This window comes from Cetorhinus maximus, chromosome X, assembly GCF_964194155.1.
Source record: "Cetorhinus maximus chromosome X, sCetMax3.hap1.1, whole genome shotgun sequence".
NCBI lineage: Eukaryota > Metazoa > Chordata > Chondrichthyes > Lamniformes > Cetorhinidae > Cetorhinus > Cetorhinus maximus.
This window is the reverse complement of record NC_135917.1, coordinates 10,710,679-10,729,270: the sequence shown is the minus strand read 5'-3', so window position 1 is coordinate 10,729,270 and position 18,592 is coordinate 10,710,679. Positions and strand designations below refer to the sequence as shown.

Here is an 18,592-nt window from a genome sequence, read left to right as displayed (position 1 = left end):
GGTCAAAATCCTGGAACTCCCTTCCTAACAGCACTGTGGGTGTACCTACACCACATGGATTGCAGTGGTTCAAGAAGGCAGCTCACCACCACCTTCTCAAGGGCAATTAGGGATGGGCAATAAATGCTGGCCTAGCCAGAAAAGCCCACCTCCCATGAATGAAAATAAAAAAAAATTTCCCCTACACTGTCCCCATCAAACACTCCCAGGACAGCTACAGCACGGGGTTAGATAAAGAGTAAAGCTCCCTCTACACTGTCCCCATCAAACACTCCCAGGACAGCTACAGCATGGGGTTAGATACAGAGTAAAGCTCCCTTTACACCGTCCCCATCAAACACTCCCAGGACAGCTACAGCACGGGGTTAGATACAGAGTAAAGCTCCCTCTACACTGTCCCCATCAAACACTCCCAGGACAGGTACAACACGGGGTTAGATACAGAGTAAAGCTCCCTCTACACTGTCCCCATCAAACACTCCCAGGACAGGTACAGCACGGGGTTAGATACAGAGTAAAGCTCCCTTTACACCATCCCCATCAAACACTCCCAGGACAGGTACAGCACAGGGTTAGATACAGAGTAAAGCTCCCTCTACATTGTCTTGTATGGGTAATGATTTGAGCATGCAGGGCTAAATTCTTCTACCATGCCAGGTTTTATTGGTCCATGGTGGATGCTCTGACTTATAGACTGTCCAGATTGCCTTGGGGTTGTAGCTAACCTATAGGACCTTATTTGCATAGGTTTTTGAGGCATGCAGTTCACTCAGGCAGAACCTCTTCTGTCCAGTTTTAGGACAGCCATATGGAGCTATTCGAGTGACAGTTTTAACTCCAACCTATCCATTTTAGGTCTGGTTGAGGGGGTTAAAATTGCCTGCTTTTCCCCATCCCCAAGCTCCCTCCCCTGCTCTTACAGTTACCAAGGGGAAGTCACATGGAAGGAAGTATAGAGAGTTCACTCACCAGTATGGTTTCACACTGAAGTCACGCTGGGTGCCTGCAGACATTGCTGTTGGTAAGGTGTGAAACTAGCTGTCATGAATTGAAACGAATGGGAGCTTTGTGGCTTGTTGTGTCGAAGGAAGGGTTTGTGGACAATGGCAATTTGTGGAGGGAGCATAAAAGATGGTGAATGCATTGGCTGGCTGCAGCAGTCCAAAGTAAGGCTCCTGTTATGAGAGTACCACAAATGTCCCTTGACCATACCCAAAGAGCAGCCATTTTCCATCATTCTCAGCAGTGAAGCTTACATTTCCCCAGTGTGAACCCATTTTAAGTGACGCTGGAGTCAAAATAACACTGAACTGAGCAGAAACCCTATGCTTGAGGGGGCGTCAGGTCAGTTGATCAGAGCTGAACCCAGTCCTGCCCTCACTCAACACATGTGGATGCCAACAGATAGCAGTCAGGAACACTAAGCTGCCTGATATTTTTACCACTGTCTAGAAAGGCCACTGACATGAATTCTAAGATGACACCCTAGAATAACTCCATTCTAGGAGACAGGCAGAGGGCTGGAGAGCGACAGAGACAGACAAAGCATAGGAATATAGGAATCGGAGGAGGCCATTCAGCCCCTCGAGTCTGTCCAACATTCAATTTGATCATGACTAATCTGTATCTTAACTTGCTTCTATAACCATTAATATCCTTAGTGAACAGAAATCTATCAATCACAGTTTCTTGCAGGGAAAGAGAGTTCCAGATTTCCATTCCCTCTGTGTGAAGAAGTGCTTCCTGACATCACCCCTAAACAGTCTCACTCTAACTGTAAGGTTCTGCCCCCTTGTTCTGGACTATGCCACCATCGGAAATAGTTTCTCTCTATCAACCCTATTAAGTCATTTAATAGGTTACAGAGAGAGAGAGAAACAGGAACAGACATAGCATATTCTTCTGACATCCCAAAGTACTTCATGAATTATTTTTGCATTGCAATTACTGCTGTCTGTAGACAAACATGTGGCAGCTCAACTCCTGTTAGGAAATTAAAATCCTCCTCAAAATGTAATGTCATTAGCCTGCGTCAAGGCTTTGACACATTCTTATAGAGCAACGGGGCCTTCTTTATCCAAATCTATTTCGTTAAGACACCAGTCAGATACTGAGAAGATACCTGGTGGGGTCTATATTCTAGAAAGATGAATTGGTGGGGCCAAAGAGACTTTGTTCATCTCGTAACCTCAGGTTTAAAGAGCTATGAGTGGATCAGTACACGGAATGAATATGGTTTCATTGGCATCCATCGAGACTGTGTGCGGTGGGTGAAAGGTCAATGGAAATGAAAATGGGGAGAGGTGTAAACAGGTCACCCATGCGCTATCGCACAAGGTCAGGATATACGCCACTGAAAACATGCCTGCTGCACCAGTACTGAGGGAGCACTACACCATCGGAGGGTCAGTACTGAGGGAGCACTACACCATCGGATGGTCAGTGCTGAGGGAGCACTACACCATCGGAGGGTCAGTACTGAGGGAGCACTACACCATCGGATGGTCAGTGCTGAGGGATGACTGCACCATCGGAGGGTCAGTACAGAGGGAGCCCTGCACCGTTGGAGGGTCAGTACAGAGGGAGTCCTGCACCGTTGGAGGGTCAGTACTGAGTGAGCACTGCACCATCGGAGGGTCAGTACTGAGGGAGGACTGCACCATTGGAGGGTCAGTACTGAGGGAGCACTGCACCATTGGAGGGTCAGTACAGAGGGAGCCCTGCACCGTTGGAGGGTCAGTACTGAGGGAGTCCTGCACCATCGGAGGGTCAGTACTGAGGGAGTCCTGCACCATCGGAGGGTCAGTACAGAGGGAGTCCTGCACCATCGGAGGGTCAGTACAGAGGGAGCACCGCACCATCGGAGGGTCAGTACAGAGGGAATCCTGCACCATCGGAGGGTCAGTACTGAGGTAGCACTGCACCATCGGAGGGTCAGTACAGAGGGAGTCCTGCACCGTTGGAGGGTCAGTACTGAGGGAGCACTGCACCATCGGAGGGTCAGTACAGAGGGAGTCCTGCACCATCGGAGGGTCAGTACAGAGGGAGTCCTGCACCATCGAAGGGTCAGTGCTGAGGGAGCACTGCACCATCGGAGGGTCAGTACAGAGGGAGTCCTGCACCATCGGAGGGTCAGTACAGAGGGAGTCCTGCACCATCGGAGGGTCAGTGCTGAGGGAGCACTGCCCCATCGGAGGGTCAGTACTGAGGGATCACTGCACCATCGGAGGGTCGGTACTGAGGGAGGACTGCACCATCGGAGGGTCAGTGCTGAGGGAGTCCTGCACCATCGGAGGGTCAGTACAGAGGGAGTCCTGCACCATCGGAGGGTCAGTGCTGAGGGAGCACTGCCCCATCGGAGGGTCAGTACTGAGGGATCACTGCACCATCGGAGGGTCGGTACTGAGGGAGTCCTGCACCATCGGAGGGTCAGTGCTGAGGGAGTCCTGCACCATCGGAGGGTCAATGCTGAGGGATCACTGCACCATTGGAGGGTCAATGCTGAGGGATCACTGCACCATTGGAGGGTCAGTACTAAGGGATCACTGCACCATCGGAGGGTCAGTGCTGAGGGATCACTGCACCATCGGAGGGTCAGTGCTGAGGGAGCACTGCACCATCGGAGGGTCAGTGCTGAGGGAGCACTGCACCATCGGAGGGTCAGTGCTGAGGGATCACTGCACCATCGGAGGGTCAGTGCTGAGGGATCACTGCACCATCGGAGGGTCAGTGCTGAGGGAGCACTGCACCATCGGAGGGTCAGTGCTGAGGGATCACTGCACCATCGGAGGGTCAGTACTGAGGGATCACTGCACCATCGGAGGGTCAGTACTGAGGGATCACTGCACCATCGGAGGGTCAGTGCTGAGGGAGTCCTGCACCATCGGAGGGTCAGTGCTGAGGGAGTCCTGCACCATCGGAGGGTCAGTGCTGAGGGAGCACTACACCATCGGAGGGTCAGTGCTGAGGGAGTCCTGCACCATCAGAGGGTCATTACTGAGGGATCACTGCACCATCGGACAGTCAGTGCTGAGGGATCACTGCACCATTGGAGGATCAGTGCTGAGGGAATCCTGCACTGTCGGAGGGTCAGTACTGAGGGAGTGATGTACCATGGAGGGTCAGTGCTGAGGGAGTCCTGCACTGTTGCAGGGTCAGTACTGAGGGAGTCCTGCACTGTCGGAGGGTCAGTACTGAGGGAGTCCTGCACTGTCGGAGGGTCAGTGCTGAGGGAGTCCTGCACTGTCGGAGGGTCAGTGCTGAGGGAGTCCTGCACTGTCGGAGGGTCAGTGCTGAGGGAGTGCTACACTGTCAGAGGGTCAGTAATGAGGGAGTGCTGCACTGTCAGAGGGTCAGTACTGAGGGAGTCCTGCACTGTCGGAAGGTCAGTACTGAGGGAGTCCTGCACTGCTGGAGGGCCAGTACTGAGGGAGCACTGCGCCATTGGAGGGTCAGTATGGAGGGAGTCCTGCACTGTTGGAGGGTCAGTACTGAGGGAGTCCTGCACCATCGGAGGGTCAGTACTGAGGAAGTCCTTCACCATTGGAGGGTCAGTACTGAGGGAGTGATGCACTGTCGGAGGGTCAGTACTGAGGGAGTGCTGCACTGTTGGAGGGTCAGTACTGAGGGTGTGCTGCACTGTTGGAGGGTCAGTACTGAGGGTGTGCTGCACTGTCGGAGGGTCAGTACTGAGGCAGCGCTGCACTGTCGGTGGGTCAGTACTGAGGGAGTCCTGCACTGTCGGTGGGTCAGTACTGAGGGAGTCCTGCACTGTCGGAAGGTCAGTACTGAGGGAGTCCTGCACTGCTGGAGGGTCAGTACTGAGGGAGTGCTGCACTGTCAGAGGGTCAGTACTGAGGGAGCACTGCACTGTCAGAGGGTCAGTACTGAGGGAGCACTGCACTGTCAGAGGGTCAGTACTGAGGGAGCGCTGCGCTGTTAGGGGGTCAGTACTGAGGGAGTGATGCACTGTCAGAGGGTCAGTACTGAGGGAGTCCTGCACTGTTGGGAGGGTCAGTACTGAGGGAGTGATGCACTGTCAGAGGGTCAGTACTGAGGGAGTGCTGCACTGTCGGAGGGTCAGTACTGAGGGAGTGCTGCACTGTCGGAGGGTCAGTACTGAGGGAGTCCTGCACTGTCGGAGGGTCAGTACTGAGGGAGTCCTGCACTATCGGAAGGTCAGTACTGAGGGAGTGCTGCACTGTCACAGGTGACATCCTCCAGACGCAAAGCTAAACCGAAGCCCTGTTTGCCCTCTAAAGCGGTGTTAAAGATCCCAGGGCATGATTCAAGGAAGAGGAGAGTTCCCCTGATCTCCTGGCCAATATTCACCCCTCAAACCAACATCGCCAAAAACAAACAAACTGCTCATCCATCTTGTTTGCAGCGAGGTTCTGCTGTGTGCAGAATGGTTGCTACATTTCCCCAAGTAACAACAACAGTGGATTACGGTTCATTGCATGGCAAGCTTTTTGAGATGTTAATGCACTGCATAAATTGCACATTTATTCACATAGCGATTGCGCCTCCTTCCCATCATCATAAAATTTAAAGCTATCATTAAAAAGAAAACTGCTGCTTGAACTCAGCAACACTCGCACCTGTCATTCAGGAGATTTCACGTTAATAGGATTGTTTCCAGTGAGCATGGAAATTGGATCAAAGCTTCCAGTTTGTTCCTTCCCATTTTGCTTGCTCCCTTGGTATGAAAGAAACCAGTCAGGAATTTAACTTCCCCCTCAAGGTATTTAAGATGATTAAGGAATCTGACAAGAGTAGATAGAGAGAAACTATTTCCTCTGGTGGGAGAGACCAGAACAAGGGGGCAGAACCTTAAAATTCCATTCAGGGGGTGATGTCAGGAAGCACTTCTTCACACAAAGGGGAGTGGAAATCTGGGAACTCTCTCCCCCGCCCCGCAAAAAGCTGCTGAAAAGCTGGGGGTCGTCATTTGAAAATTTCAAAACTGAGATTGATGGATTTGTGTTGGGTAAGTGTGTTCTGGCTACAGAAGCAAGGTGGGCAGATGGGAGTTAAGATACAGATCAACCAGGATCGAATTGAATGACAGGACGTATTCGAGAGGCTGAATAGCCTCCTGCCTCTCCTATTCTTTGAACGGTGGGGGTGGAGGAGATACTGTGATGATGGTGCAGGGCTGAGTGATGAACATCACCTTGCACCGTAGCAAACACCAGCGGTAACAAATCGCCAGTCCATTTCCCATTCTGCCTAATATTGTTTTCCATTGAATCCCATTCGCTTGCTTCTAGCTCACAAGCACCCGCGGTAAATTTCACCCCTCCCCTCCACATCCCCGATATTCAGTCCTGTAATTACACTGGTCAGGATGGAGAGGATTGGCCAATCACACCTAGAAGTGGCAAAGATTGATGCTACACACATAATCTGCATTATGTAACTCTCCTCCACTCACTGCCTTTTGAAAGAACGCTCTGACAGCAATCGGGAGACTGTGTTTGTAGTTCATGGGTAAATCGAAACCACAAGTGCTGTGTCACCTCCAGCCTGTTGGCTGACTCAGCGGGGTCAATGCTAACTCCTTTAAATAAACACATGAAAAAGTTGAACCTTGCTGAAAAGAGAGACATGTTGCTGAAGCTTTTCGTCTTGCACTCATCAGGACAAATGCAAGAATGCCAAATTTCAAACTCTCACAACAATTTATACTACAGGAGAAAAGGGTGCTGATTGGTTGGTAAGTTTAATCTGATTGGCCAAGGTGTTGCCATGGAGAAAGCAACTGGGACCGTTTCTCCTGTAGTATAAATTGTTGTGAGCATTTGAAATTTGGAATTCTTGGGTTTGTTCTGTGTAAGGAGAAAAGCTTTGGCAACATGTGTCTTTTTCAGCAATATTCAAGTTTGGTACTACCAAGTGACAAAGTAAAGACTGGTATACTGGGCTCCCACAGCACAATTTCAAATCCAATATTTTTGAACATTCTTCATGGTAATAGTGATAAATTGGCCTCTGCACAGATATTTCGGAAGGACCATATCAGGGCTTAATTTTAAAGGAAAGATCGCAACTCAGGGAAACAAGAAGCACTTGCCTCTGAGTGGTGAAGATGAACATTTTCTCCCTGATGAGAAAAAGGACTAGGCGCCCGATTTTTTCTAGTTGAGTCAAGCAGGTTCAACTTTGATAACGTTCTACGCCACAACATAGGCTCAGCTGCATCCAAGTCTTACTCTCCTGCCTCAAGTGGCCTTCACCTGGATGCCATAACATGCTCCTGTGAAGCATGGATATGAAGGAATACTCTCCTCTTGCCTGGATGAGTGCAACTCCAACAAGAAGGTCGACATCACCCAGGACAAAGCAGCCCGCTTGATCAGCATCCCATCCCCCACCTTCAACATTCACTCCCTCCACCACTGACGCACAGTGGCAGCAGTGTGTGTACCATCTACAAGATGCAGTGCAGCAACTCACCAAGGCTCCTTCAACAGCGCCTTCCAAACCCACGACCACTACCATCTAGAAGGACAAGGGCAGCAGATAGATGGGAACACCACCACCTGGAAGTTCCCCTCCAAGCCACTCACTGACTTGGAAATATATCGCTGTTCCTTCACTGTCGCTGGATCAAAATTCTGGAACTCCCTCCCTAACAGCACTGTGGGTGTACCTACATCACAGGGACTGCAGCGGTTCAAGAAGGCAGCTCACCCACCACCTTCTCAAGGGGACAATTAGGGATCTCCTGAGCTGGCCTTGCCCAGATCCTCAAAATTAATAAAAATAAAATATCTATTTTGGACAATCTGTCCCCCTAAGCCATGCAAAGGGAGAGAACAGCCTCACCCTTCTCGAGGCCTCCCCACCTGCGGCACCCACCATGCTGTGCGGGGAAGCTGCAGTTACTACACTCTGCCTGAAGGTGGCTTCTGGCTCTGCCTGATTGGCCACATGTTCGAAACAATGTTCGGATCAGTCAACACTCTCCTGCTGGCAATGCGCTCTGTGAACACTTGCTGCGCGTGACAGGAGTCGACATTAGGCCTTAGGCAATCATCGAGTGTCAGAGCTTTTACCCAGTGAAACATCCTAGATAGGAACAGGAGACCATTCAGCCCATCAAGCCTGTCTGCCATACTGTGTCTGTCTGTCTCTCTCTCATATATGTCACTGTTATAAACAGGAGCACAATCTGCACAGCTCATACAGCCTTGGTTGAAAATCCTGGCACCTTTAGTCCTGTTAATAGGATCCCACCATCATTTTGAACAGCTCCCATCTTCATATTCATAACCTCATGTCTGTACACACACTTTTTGCCACGTTTCCACGGTAACAGACCCGCAGGCGGCTTCATGTGCAAATTAAATAAGAAACCCTCCTAGGAGTGTTTAACTTTCATCATTAAGGACTTTGTCGTGCAGTGTAGCAAGAGAAATCGCTCTTACCTGTGGAGCCTGACCATGAATTAAAGGCAGGCAGCTGGAATAAAAGTCTCCTTTCTAAATAGCTGCTAATGGATTTAAAAACTCAGTAAACCATTTGTAGCAGCAGCGAGAATAACCCCAAAGATGGTACTGTAAACAGTGATTGCATCAAAATAGACTCGCTGATTGCACACTTGGACACTATTTCAGCATGTGCAGGAGCATGGCCCTTTCTAATAATATTTAGGATTACCCCTATATAAGGACTTGCTTGTTCCTGTCTCTGTAACCTCTTGCAGCTCTACAATCCTCCATAAGACCATAAGACATAGGAGCAGAAATTAGGCCGTTCGGCCCATCGAGTCTGCTCCGCCATTCAACCATGGCTGATAAGTTTCTCAACCCCATTCTCCCGCCTTCTCCCCGTAACCTTTGATCCCCTTACCAATCAAGAACCCGTCCAAAATCTCTGCGCTCCTCCAATTCTGGCGTCTTGCGCATTCCCGATTTTAATCGCTCCACCATTGGCGGCCGTGCCTTCAGCTACCTAGACCGTAAGCTCTGGGATTCCCTCCCTAAACCTCTCTGCCTCTCTCTGCTCTTTTAAGATGCTGTTTAAAACCTACCTCCTTGGCCAAATTTTTGGCCATCTGTTCTATACCTGTTTATTACAAAGTATTTATGGCACAAAAACAGGCCATTTGGCCTGACAGGTCCTTGCTAGTGTTTATACTTCACATGAGCCTCTGCCCACCATACTTCATCTCACTCTGTCACCATATCCTTCTATCCCTTTCCCCCTCATGCATTTATCTAGCTTCCTCTTTAATGCATCTATGCTATTCATCTCAACCACTCCATGTGATAACCAGTTCCATTTTCATACCACTCTCTGGGTGAAGAAGTTTCTCCTGAATTCCCTATTGGATTTATTAGTGGCTATCTTATATTTATGGCCCCTAGTTTTGAATGCCCTTTGTTATGTTTTAACTATAGGTCGTTTTGCTTGCAAACCAGTCACACGCTTATCTGTCGGCCGGCGAGTTGATTACAATATACAGCAGGCGCAGAGACCAATATGAAATGAAGCTCATACTATTTATTTACACAAACAACAGAGCATTAACATGATGTGCGCTTCTCCAGCCAGACCCTACTCTGGACTAACATTAACCTGGCAGCCCACGCTACACAGCTATTGGGTCTTACAGTCACATGGTCAATCTGCTCACCGTTTCTTAAAGGTGTATTACACCTCAGATTACCACGTCCTATAAGTAGAAACATCTTCTCTACGTCTATCCTATTGAACCTTCTCATAATTTTGAAGGCCTCCACTCAGTTGTGTGTGAATCTTTTTTTTGCAGCCTCTCCAGTTCCTCCACGTAATCTCTGTAACCTCAAGCATGGTCAAACCAAGGCTCTGTACAAATTTAATATTAACTTCTCTGCTTTCCAATTCTACCCCTCCAGAAATGAATCCCAGTGATGTATCTGTTTTTTTTACCATTTGGCTTTGGTCACAGGCGATTGAGGAAGACTTTAATTGATTGCCTGCCGGCTGCAATGAGAGCAAACCGGCCTCCTTATCTGGGTAACATGAAGAGAGTGGCTCTCGGACTGTGCTGGTGGGAGAAAGGGACTGATTCACGCAGTGTCAATGCGGGGAACTATGTGACGTGTCTCTGTGTTTCTACGCGGACAGCTCTCCTGCTATAAGTGCCAAAATGGGAGCACGGCATTCCAAAACTGGGTACAAAGCAATCGCAAGGTAAGGTCGCCAACTCTGGTCGGACATATTCCAGAGGATATATCACGTGACCTCTCTCCACCTGCTCTCACAGCCCTTCCACCCCTCCCCCAGCCCCATTCATCTCCACTAGTCTTATAACTGCTCAAAGATACATTTGAGGGGAAGCTAGGTTAGCACATGAGGGAAAAGGGGATGGAAGGTTATGCTGATATGGCGGAAGGAGATTTGTGTGCAACATAAATATCGGCAGGGCCCAACAGCCTGTTTTTGTGCTGTGCATTCTATGTTATTTGTGACTTTTCCTCCCCGTGTTCAATCTTTAATCCCTGAAGACTCCAGGACAACCCTGGATGGTTGGCAATACTATCTCAAAGATAGAATTACCTTTAGCGGAGTTGACTCAGCATGTCAGTCCGACATTGCAGTTCTACATTTGCATGTGCTTCTCAGCTTCACAGTTAAGGTGCTAATGCAAATGGTGCTGAGATATTCTCTGTTACCTCAAACTGTGAGAGAAGATTTCAGTTTGAGGTGACGAATTTCAAGGGACACCATTCCTCCTGTAAAGTCAAGACAAAAGCTTTTGCACTCAGTGAACTGCCCGTTGAAGCCCTGAGACAAAGGTAGCGCACAAAAACAGGCCATTTGGCCCATCCAATCCATGCTGGTGTTTATCCTCCACACAGGCGTCCTCCCATCCTTCCTCATCAACATAACCGTCTGTTCCTTTCTCCCTCAAGTGTTTATCTAACTCCTTCTTAAATACACTATTCACCTCAACCACTCCCTGTGATAGTGAGCTCCACATTCTCACCACTCTCTGGATAAAGAAGTTTCCTCTCAATTCCCTATTGGGTTTCTTGGTGACTATCTTATATTGACGGCCTCTAGTTCTGCTCTTCCCCACAACATTCTCTCTGTATCCACTCGATGGAAACCTTTCAGAATTTTAAAGACCTCTATTAGGTCACCCCTCAGTCTTTCAAGAGAAAAGAGACCCAGCCTGTTCATCCTTTCCTGATAGATATAACCTTGCAGTTCTGGTCTCACCCTTGTGAATCTTTTTTTGCACCCTGTCCAGTGCCTCCTTTTAGAACAAGCCCACTACTTGCCATAGAAGGAATGCAATGAAGCTTCACCAGACTAATTCCTGGGATGGCGGGACTGTCCGAGGAGGAGAGATGGAGGAGACTGGACCTGTATTCTCTAGAGCTTAGAAGAATGAGAGGTGATCTCATTGAAACGTACAAAACTTATCGAGGGTGAGATGGAGGGAGGATGTTCCTTATGGCTGGGGGTGGTGAGGAGATGGGTGGCACAGAGTCAGAATAAAGGGCAGGCCATTTGGACTGAGGAGGAATTTCTGCACTCAGAGGGTGGTGAATCTTTGGAATTCTCTACCCCAGAGGGCTGTGGGAGCTCAATCATTGAGTATATTCAAGACAGAAATCGATAGATTTCTAGATACTAATGACATCAAGAGATATGGGGATAGTGCGGGGAAAGTGGCATTGAGGTAGACAGTCAGCCAGGATCTAGCTGAATGGCAGAACAGGCTTGAGGGGCTGAGTGGCCTACCCCTGCTACTATGCTCCTATGTCAGGAAAGAACTCCAAGCGTGGTCCAACCAGGCTCGATAGGAACTTAGCATACAGGACAACAAAAGCTTGCATTTATATAGCACCTTTAATGAAGTAAAAGAAAAGTCTCAAAGCGCTTTACACAAGCATTATTAAATAGAATTAGACATCGAGCCACATAACAGAAACAGCAACTTGCATTTATATAGCACCTTTAACTGCGTTAAATACAAGGCACTTCACAGAAGCTATTACAGGTACAGTGTCTCAAATCTGGCTTTCCAAAACCCGGCAATGTCTGAAAACCGGACATCTTTTTAAGGTGCCATCACCTGACTTTCCCTCCTCCCTGACATCTTTGGTCTAACTGCAAGGTTGGGAAGGTCCTACGACCTGCTCCCACCTCACCGCCAACACTTGACTGAAGTGCAGCGGGAACCCTATTTACGTAAACACAACTTCTGCCAAGCTTCCGCTAAAACAACACTGATGGGTCTGAAGCAGCTGCAAGGAATTTCCTGCCTTCTCGCAGCATTGTCTCCATGTCTTTCAAAAGCTGCCTTTTGCAACCCTCACTTGAGAAACATGCCCTCAACACCCGACATACCCGGTCCGACCTGGCCTAAACCGCCCGCCTCAAAAGCCGGCAAGACCCGAAATCCGGCATGGACTCGGTCCTGAGGTCGCTGGTTTTGAGTTACTGTACCTGTATCAGACAAAGTAGGACGCTGAGCTACATGAGGGGCTATCAGGACAGATGGCGAAAAGCCTGGTCAAAGAGGTAGGTTTTAAGGAGCGCCTTAAAGGCAGCGATGGAGGTGGCAAGATTTCGGGAGGGAATCTTGCCCATTTCTCCTCCCCAGGTCAAATTAGGCTAAAATTAACCCCTTCCTGCCTGACTCACTGGTGACGAAGGCTCATTTGGGTGAGGGCTGCATGTCAGTGTCGTCAGGAGAAGCCGGGGGGGGAACGTTGTGAAGGAAAGGATTTGAGATGTGTTAATAAACCCAAGCTGTGTTTCTCACATTCCAATGCAACGGGTTGTACGTGTCACCATGGCAGGGGGAATGCTCTCCTGCTATGGTTCAGCATCCGCTTCCCCTCTGGCTTCTGTGAAAAGCCCTACGAGCGTTTATCCACATTAAAGCAGCAACTGCAGGTTTTTTGGTGGGTCCTCTTTTCTGAGAGGTCAGCAACGACCACAAAAGGCATTGCTGCCCTTTTAAATGCGACCTGCAAGTCTGGTGGTTGGCCTCAGGCAGCGCTGAACTGGGTGGCAATCACAGCATTGCCTGATGTCGTATAAGACATTGGTGAGGCCAACTTTGGAGTATTGTGTGCAGTTCTGGTCGCCTAACTACAGGAAGGATATCAGTAAGATTGAGACAGTGCAGAGAAGATTTACTAGGATGTTGCCGGGTCTTAAGGAGTTGAGTTACAGGGAAAGATTAAACAGGTTAGGACTTTATTCCTTGGAGCGTAGAAGGATGAGGGGAGATTTGATAGAAGTTTGCAAAATTGTGAGGGGTATAGACAGAGTAAATGCGAGTAGGCTCTTTCCACTTAGATTAGGAGAAATAAACACGAGAGGACGTGGCTTTAAGGTGAAAGGGGAAAGGTTTAGGGGGAACTTCTTCACTCAGAGAGTGGTGAGAGTGTGGAACGAGCTACCATCTGACGTGGTAAATGCGGGCTCACTCTTAAGTTTTAAGAATAAATTGGATAGATACATGGATGGGAGAGGTCTGGAGGGTTATAGACTGGGTGCAGATCAATGGGATTAGCGGAATAATATAATAATGATTTTTCCTCCAATTTTCTCCTGGGTGCTTCCCATTACTGAAGTACCATTCTATAAGTTGCCACTCATCCTCTGAAAACTTACTCAAATGGTCACTCTTCATATGTCAGTGAGTGTTGATAGGAAGATTGACCTTGTCCAATTCTGACCTTGCACAATGCCCACCCGCATGCACTTTCTGTGCATTCATGTGTTCCCTTACTCAGTCAGCAGCACTGGTGGAGTAAGGAAAAGAAAACCAGGAGAAGCAGTGCAGATGTGTCCTGCAAACTGTTTAAGGCCTCACCATGTCCTCTACAGGAGCTTCTACAAACCACTAAGCCCCTCTCAATTCTGGACAGCCACCCATTCTGGGTGTGAAGATCAGTCAGTATTCTGTATCCACAAAGGTTAACAAGCAGCACAAGATGGATTAGTCCCCTCTTCATTTTAATACCATAATAAAGCTTCTTCCTTGTTCCCACCTCTGTGTGTTTCTCACTGGAAAGATATGCAATGTAGGCATACATCTGGTACAGTGGATCTTCAATTAATTTGTCAATCTGGTTCACCCGAATAATGCCTCCTTATTAGGTGAAATGTGAAGCCATGCTCTGACTCTGTCTCGAGTCAATAGCTAACCTGCTGTACAACAGTCTTCATAACCTTCAAGTGGTTTGTAACTGATTCAAAAATGGGAAAATGCTACTCCATGATATCACTAGATTGATTGTTCCAATGATCTGAAGGCTTTGAAAATAAATCAAGAGCAGTATATATATATATATATATATATATATATACCCTTAGTTCCTCAGGGTAGTGTCCTAGGCCCAACCATCTTCAGCTGCTTCATCAATGACCTTCCCTCTATTATAAGGTCAGAAGTGGGGATGTTCGCTGATGATTGCACAATGTTCAGCACCATTCACGACTCCTCAGATACTGAAGCAGTCCATGTCCAAATGCAGCAAGACCTGGACAATATCCAGGCTTGGGCTGGCAAGTGACAAGTAACATTCATGCCATACAAGTGCCAGGCAATGACCATCTCCAACATGAGAGAATCCAGCCATTGCCCCTTGATGTTCAATGGCATTACCATCACTGAATCCCCCACTATCAACATCCTGGGGGTTACCATTGACCAGAAACTGAACTGGACTAGCCATATAAATACTGTGGCTACAAGAGCAGGTCAGAGGCTGGGAATCCTGCGACAAGTAACTCACCTCCTGACTCCCCAAAGCCTGTCCACCATCTACAAGGCACAAGTCAGGAGTGTGATGGAATACTCTCCACTTGCCTGGATGAGTGCAGCTCCCACAACACTCAAGAAGCTCAACACCATCCAGGACAAAGCAGCCCGCTTGATCGGCACCACATCCACAAACATTCACTCCCTCCACCACCGAAGCACAGTAGCAGCAGTGTGTACCATCTACAAGATGCACTGCAGGAACTCACCAAGGCTCCTTCGACAACACCTTTCAAACCCACGACCACTACCATCTAGAAGGAGAGGGGAAGCAGATAGATGGGAACACCACCACCTGGAAGTTCCCCTCCAAGCCACTCACCATCCTGACTTGGAAATATATCGCCGTTCCTTCACTGTCACTGGGTCAAAATCCTGGAACTCCCTCCCTAACAGCACTGTGGGTGTACCTACACCACATGGACTGCAGCGGTTCAAGGAGGCAGCTCACCACCACCTTCTCAAGGGCAACTAGGGATGGGCAATAAATGCTGGCCTAGCCAGTGAAGCCCACATCTCGTGAATGAGTATAAAAAAAATTTGCAACAACAAACACAAGAATATAAGAAATTGGAGCAGTAGGGCATTCGGCCATTTGAGTCTGCTCTGCCATTCAATATGATCATGGCTGATCCTCTACATCAACTCCACTTTCCTGTCTGGTCCCATATCTCTTAACTCCCTTTGTATCCTTTGATGTGAGTCTATGAATACAAATGTTTGTTTTCGTAAGAGATTAAATACTTGAATGAAATGTTTGTTTTTATAATGGAATAAGTACTTGAAGTAATCTAAATGTACTGAATGGGGTTTTATGAATGTGTGGTTTTTTTAAAATAGTAAAGTCATTAATCGACAATTAGAGCTTTAGCTTATTTCATCTCATCATGGCTCCTGAGTTCTGCCAATGGTGGATACTGGGTAAGTGGGCATGGGGGTGTAAGGAAAAAGGATAGTGGATGGGGGATCATGAGTTGACATGAGTTGGCACTAAGTTGGCACGGGCCTATAAACGGTCATGGGGAGCAGGTAGAGAGTCATGGGTTTGCGTAGGGGCTATAAAGGGTCATAGTGTTGGGTAAAGGGTCATAGGTTGGCATTGAGGGTATGGGGGACCATTGGGGTGGGTGGGGGGCATGTGTTGGCATGGATGGGGCATGGGGAGCGTGTGGGGGTTGAGTGGGTGTGAGGGGTGAGGGACATTTATCTTACAGCTGGGACAAAGTTCCAGAGTACCGAGATGGGCCTTTCAACCAGCCCACCTCAGCACCCTGGTGGCTGCCTCCAAACCGTTTCCAGGGGCAGCAGGTCTGACTCCAGTTAGCACCTGACCCTCCCCCCCACCCTTCCCCCCTCCCCATCCTTACCCCGGAACGAAAATTCGAAGATCCGGCGCACTTTCTACTGAGTCAGATTTGCAGTGTCGGGAATTTTCCCAACTCTGAAAATTCAGCCCATTGATCCCTGGCTCTGGATTCCCCAGCTCAGGGGAAACATCCTCTCAGCATCTACCCTGTTCAACCCCTCAAAGAATCTTATGTGTTTCAATAAGATCCCCTCTCATTCTTCGAAAAGAGAATACTCTACTCAAACTCTTCTCATAGGACAAGTTCCGCATTCCAGGATTCATTCCAATGAACCTTCAGTCTTTTCCCTCCAAAGCTAGTAAATCCAACTGTAGGTAAGGAAACCAAACCTGTACACAGTACTCCCTGTGTCTCCAAAGCCCTACAGAACTGCAGTAAGACTTCTTCACGCTTATACTCCAACCATCGTCCCTGATTGGTGGAATGTGGGAATGGTTTATAATTTGAAGCCATATTTCCTTGGTTCAGAGAATTGCTTTAGCTTTCCCTATTCCAATAAATATTTAAACTAACACGAATGAACTGTGAAACTATAGTGTCAGGGTTTCTGACAGGATTTCCCCTCCAGTGCCTTACCGCTCGCCATGTTGCCTGCCACCCCATGTGCCAGTCTCACCCTCCGCACATGACATGCAACCTCTCTGGCCAATCGCTTGGAGCTCTCTATAACTGTATGGGCCGAAGCAGTTTTGATCTGAGTCCAAGCAACAGTGTGCAATCTGCTTTGAATAGAAGGAAAGTGTGAATTCGGGTTGCCAGCTCTGGTTGGTCGTATTCTTGGGAGGTTTCATCACACGACCTCCCGCCTCCAACCAATCAAACATCCTTTCCCCCAACCCTCCACCATTTTTAACACAAATAAACAAAAGTGTCCAAAGAAAGTTTAAGAAACACAATTTCTTTAACATCGATGTGATTTCTTTTCCCCAGTACTGTTTGCAGTAGTAGATTGACCCCTAATTCCTCAAGACTCCAGGACAATCCTGGGGAGTTGGTAGCCTGAACTTGAAAGTCATGTGGACGAAGTTACTTCACGAAGTTACAAACATGACTGAGCGACTTCTGAACTGGCAACCAGAGAGACACAATCAGTGACTGTAGGACGAGCCGCTTCTCGGCCTCTTGGCTAAGATCAAGTGTAGTGTTGCAGGGGCGACACCATGGTCCTGCCATGGCAAGGTCGGGATGGAAGGGCGAAAACCAATCGCAATCCGAATTCATACCGTGGGTTACCTATCACCGTCCGAGTCACGGTGAACCACAGCGACGAAGGAGGATCACCTATGGATCGGGGCTTCTTCACCAGGAGGATCCTGTTGAAGGCGTGCGGCTTCCAAGCTACGGAGATCTTCACCCTGCACGACTCCCGCAAAGGTGGTTATTTTGACGTCACGTTCAAGCAAGTGGCAGACTGCGTCCGGCTCCTGAGGGTGTTCGAGGAGAAGAGAGACCTGCCGGAGATGAAGATCCTGACGGCGGAGCCGCACTTTTCTCTGCCGTTGCAACGGGAACGTGAGGTGATGGTGCATGTGTACAACCCCTTCGTCCCTGTCGCCGACGTGGTCACCTTCCTCACCAGGTACTTCGATAAGGTGGGGAGCGGCACTGAGATTCGAGACGACTTGGGGATCTGGACAGGCAAACGCCTGTTTAAGGTCACGCTAAAGACCGATGGTAAGGGAGCCATTTTCCACCCTCCTTCCAGTTTCGCAATCGGGGGAAACCGTGGCTACCTGGTCTACGCTGGGCAACCCAAGCATTGTCGCTCATGCGGCAAGGCTGGTCATGTGGCGGCCAACTGCAGCGCCTCCCTCTGCAAGATCTGCAAACAGGAAGGGCACCAGACAAAAGACTGCAAACAGGCCAAGTGCTGCAACCTGTGTGGCGAGGCAAGTCACCTCTACAGGACCTGCCCCAAACGCTGCCGTACTTACGCACAGGCAGCCAAAGCCGACCACGGGGAAGCAGAAGAAATGTTCCGTGTCACTCCAACCACCAAGGCCCCCAGGGAGCTCAACGGGACAAAGGAGGACACAGAGAGAGACAAGGTGGAGAAAGAGATTGAGGCAACAGAGAGCCAATCAACAGCACCACCCCCTGAACCTTCCAGTCCTCAGGACAGCGAATCAATGGAGGAGGAGGCAGCAGTGGAAAAGCAGCAGGGGGAGTGGCGGACGGTGAAGAACAAGAAAAGTAAGAGGGAGCGAAGAAGAAGCAAAGGCGTTTCCCAGAGAAGCGGCAAGAGGCGTCTCCCATCCGACACGGATGACAAGGGCAGCAGCTCTTCGGATGAGGAAGTGCCAGAGCGGCACCGACAGAAGAGGCGGCAAAGCTCCAGGGCGTTGGAGGACGAGACACCCGAGCTCCAGAAAATTGGAGACAACAAGGAGACCAACGCACCCCAACTTTGCCTGCAACCTGAGGAGGCCAGTGCACCACAGCC

At 49.0% G+C, this 18,592-nt stretch overlaps 1 protein-coding gene across 6 annotated transcripts in view; it reads right to left on the bottom strand.

Annotated features, from left to right (window-relative positions):
* The window catches only part of LOC144672737 (rho guanine nucleotide exchange factor 25-like), a 327,184-nt gene that overhangs the window by 176,860 nt on the left and 131,732 nt on the right, over positions 1–18,592 (bottom strand). Inside the window, exon 1 of one of the 6 annotated variants that reach the window (XM_078534700.1) lies at positions 16,766–16,842. The exons of the other annotated variants lie outside the window; for them this stretch is intronic. Coding sequence (XP_078390826.1) covers positions 16,766–16,781 — 16 coding nt within the window. The 5' untranslated portion in view covers positions 16,782–16,842. Of the gene's footprint in view, positions 1–16,765; positions 16,843–18,592 lie in introns of those variants that run through there. 6 annotated transcript variants of the gene reach the window in all.